This window comes from Vombatus ursinus, unplaced genomic scaffold (assembly GCF_900497805.2).
Source record: "Vombatus ursinus unplaced genomic scaffold, bare-nosed wombat genome assembly UNPS02014924.1, whole genome shotgun sequence".
Classification (NCBI taxonomy): Eukaryota; Metazoa; Chordata; class Mammalia; order Diprotodontia; family Vombatidae; genus Vombatus; species Vombatus ursinus.
In genome coordinates, this window is record NW_020954702.1 from 7,402,200 (window position 1) to 7,406,001 (window position 3,802).

The 3,802-nt window shown below is 42.1% G+C and overlaps 1 protein-coding gene across 1 annotated transcript in view; it reads right to left on the reverse strand.

Annotated features, from left to right (window-relative positions):
• Nucleotides 1-944: 944 nt before the first annotated feature.
• The window catches only part of LOC114029310 (keratin-associated protein 19-3-like), a 5,981-nt gene continuing 3,123 nt past the window's right edge, over nucleotides 945-3,802 (reverse strand). The window contains exon 2 of the mRNA XM_027843676.1: nucleotides 945-1,402. Coding sequence (XP_027699477.1) covers nucleotides 1,242-1,402 — 161 coding nt within the window. The 3' untranslated portion in view covers nucleotides 945-1,241. The remainder of the gene's footprint in view (nucleotides 1,403-3,802) is intronic.

A 3,802-nucleotide genomic window follows, 5' to 3' on the forward strand; every position in this document is an offset into this window, starting at 1 on the left:
TGTGGATGGGAGGCCTCAACTCGAGGTCAGTGTTGTGAGTTGGACAGGTTGTGCAGTAGGCCTGAGGAGATGGGGACAACAAAAGGCACAGGGTTCCATGACAATCTTCAGACTTGAAATATGACTCTCTTCTGTAATCTTTCTGGTGGGCTGTCCACTCATTCTATGCTCCAAGTTTTCAGATTGCTTGCTGACAAAAAAAGGATGGAAAAAAGCTATACCAGGGATTTATTGTTCAGTGGTTTGTCAACTGGGAGTCCATCCAAGGATTTCTTGGTAATCATAATAGAGTGGTCAGTCACTTTCTTCTCCAGCTCATGGGAGAGATGAGGAAACCGTGGACAATAAGGTTATGTGACTTACTCTGTTTAACAGAAAGTAGAGTCTGAGCCCGGATTTGAACTCAAGAAGATGACTCTAGGTGGAATAGTCAATAAACTGCAACATCTAGCTGCCCCAAACAAGAGTTTAAGTCAATACAGACAGAATCAGAGACACTTTGGTTCTGGATGTTAGGAACTATTAGCATAACACCATGACCATGTGAAATTTTTTGAATCTTTTGAGATAAAAGTTCTGTCCCTATTTGCCTAGAATATGTGAGAAGGGATGCAGTTCATAAAGGACAAATGCCTGGAGTCCAGTAAAGTGGGGCCTCAGTATTATGATGTACTAAAATGAAGCACTGCAGAAGTCAATTTGTAGAAAGAGATTTAATGAGCAAAAAATGTTTTCTGAACAGAAATCTGAAGAGGGATCACCACATAGCAAAAGATCCACTGGAGACTAAATCTTCTGCAATGATGTAAATAAATATATCAAGGCTTAAAATCTTTTCATGACAAAAGGCGGAAATCCATGTATTGATGTCAAGAAGGAGAGGCAAATACAGTTTTGCTAAGCCAGTGAAACAAGTTTATTACAAAGTTTTAACAGAAAGCTCAGCCGTGGTCTCTCAGAGCTGAGCAAACTTGCAGGAAGTGAGTTGTCATTGGAGGAATCTCCCTCATGACAGGTGAGATTCTGCATCAAATCACAGAAGAATGGGTCCTGCTGATTCTCAGTCCCTGCCACTTCTTTGCCCTGAATGTTACCTAGGGATTCCAAGGCCGTCTTGTGGTAACTCTCCCAGGCCACTCAGCCATAGAGGCAGGTGGAATGTGAGGTCCTTACAAGGCCATGGAATTAGCCCAAAGCAGGGCAGGACAAGGTTGCCATGATAGGGCAAGAGGAAATGGTTTTCAGTAGAAGCCATAGGAATAATACCTTCCATAGCAAGATGGGCACCAACAGCCATAGCCATAGCCACCATAACCCAGGCCTCGATAGCCATAGCCGCCAAAACCACAGCCTAGGCCACGGAAGCTGACACATCCACAGCCATAACCGGAGCCATAGCCACAGCCCAGGCCCCCATAGTAGCTGCCATAGTAGCACATTGTGTCAGGATTCACTTAGTTGGATGGATGTAAAGCTTAGGTTGTGTGAGTGTATATGGCACTATTTGCACAGGGACTTTTATATACTTCCAGCAGGAAGGGGGTGTTGCAATAGCAGAAACAGAATTGCATAACTTCCATTAGCCAAATTCCAGGGCAAAATCCCATTGTTGTCATTGTTTGGTCCCTGACAACGATTCCTCCAGCTCAATAATAGTCTTATTTTTTCTTCATTTGTGGTTTCTCTGAGAAGGCTCAGTCATTATTTTGTTGCTGTAATGAGAAATGAATTATAGAGTTGCAAAGACCTGTGTGATTAATGTTACTAATGCCTACCCAGGCTTCATGGCATCCTTTCTCAGATGGCATTGTTCTCCTTATGTTACACTTTCCTCCCTGAACCTTCAGATTCTTTATCTGGGCGATGGATTACTATCTCACTAAATCAATGCTCTTGAGACTCAAGTGACAGTATAGTTCACAGAAATTTCAGAGTGGAGTTGAGATAGTGATGGAGCACAGCTTTGTGGAATCCATCCATCTAGCAACTATTCCAAAAGGCAAGAAAGTACCAACTACGTCAACAGTGTTTGCAATGTGAAAGCAACTATGCTCATGTTAGGGAAGCAAAAGAATGTCAACAGAATCCCTGTCCTCAGATAGCTCTGCAGTTTTATAGTCAGGGAGAACTTTTAAAAAAAAAAAACCAAAGCAGTGCCACAATAATGAATGGCTGATGGGGGACAATGTCAGAAACAGAGGCAAAAGCCACTAGGACAAAGGGGAAAGGCCATATACAACAGGTGATTTTAGACCCTGAAACACAATAGCAGAGAGAAAATTAGAGCGGAATGTAGGAGAGAGGATAGGATCCTGACCAGATATGACAAATAATTCATTTGGACCTCTACTCCATTCTAATCACTATTAATCAATCTGATATGATTCCATAGTGGTAGGAATTATAAGTCTTATATATTAGACGCCAGAGCTGTGACATGCAGATTTAAGTTCACTTATTTAAACATAGGAAGCTAACTAAAGGATCTTTACCCTTATTTTTCCTTATTACATAGACCAAGTACAGCATAGTGGAGGTGACTCAATGACACGGAAAGTCTTCCAACTTATTTTTGTACCTCCAAAACAAGCTTCTCTTGTCCAACATGACCAGGTGACTATCTTATGACCACTTAATCAGTGAAGATGCCCCATGCCTTGCCCAACCAAAATCTTTTATCAACCTTATTAAACTAAGGCCCCACAAAAACAGGGCTCCTCAGTTCATGAGGAAGATAAGATGTGCTGTTCATTACAGAGGACTATGGACTCTTAAATCCAGTGTCATTGGCCCAGAACTCTGGATCAGTCTCTCTTATTGTAGGTCGGACAATTTTAATACCCTGTGTGGACAGCCAATCAGTGCAAAGGCAAGCAGAAGGTATCATGCTGTACTTTGTCTGAGTAAAAGACTGTAGGCTAGCACTGGTAAGACCATCAAATTGTGGGGAGCAAAACAAAATGTTCTGAGACTGGAAAGGTGGGAGTGGGCTAGCTAAAGAAGAGAGAAAAATGCCAGACAGATGCTACCTATTTAAATCAGCACAAAACAAGGAGCAACTGGACCTTACAAGATAATTGGTGCAAGGCCAGGGTCTTAGAGGGTTTTAGGTGGAACAGGAGTCAGATAAAGGCTTTTAAAAATACCTTGGGGAAAAAAATTTTAAAATACCTATGACTGCTGCTTGGAGAAGTAATCTGAGTGGGAAGATGACCGAGGTAGGGAGGCCTATCAAAGGCCCTTGCAGAAGGGAGCTTTGAGGCCCTGATCTAAGATGGGGGCTACAGTTTTGAGAGAAGTATATGAATACCAGCAATGTTGTGAAGGTAGATAGGACAAGTTTTGTAAACTGATCAAATAGGTGCCATGATAATGAGAGGTCAAGGACGAACCTGAGACTGTAAACCTAAAACCTTGGCTAAATGTTTGTGATCTGGAAATGGATAGAGAATTTGGAAAGAGGTTGTATGTAGTGAACATCAAGTTGAAATTTGTGGACATTGACAGTTCATGTTGTGGGACTGTAGCTCAGTAGAGAAGAATGTTTGCAGCTGAAGATTTCACAATGAATGGCAGAAAAAGGTCAACAAAACACTGAGACCTCAGTAGGGTCTATTATCTCACCTCTGTAAATCATAGAGGAGAGATAAAGGAAAAGAGCCACAAATGTATGGTTAAGCCAGAGATAGTGGGTCTGAGATGATGGAATGATGGGCCATCTAAGTCCAACAGGAAGGAACAGTTAGGCCAAAAATGAAGTGTCAAGCACACCCAGAAGCACCTGTTGGGCCATCTAAGTCCA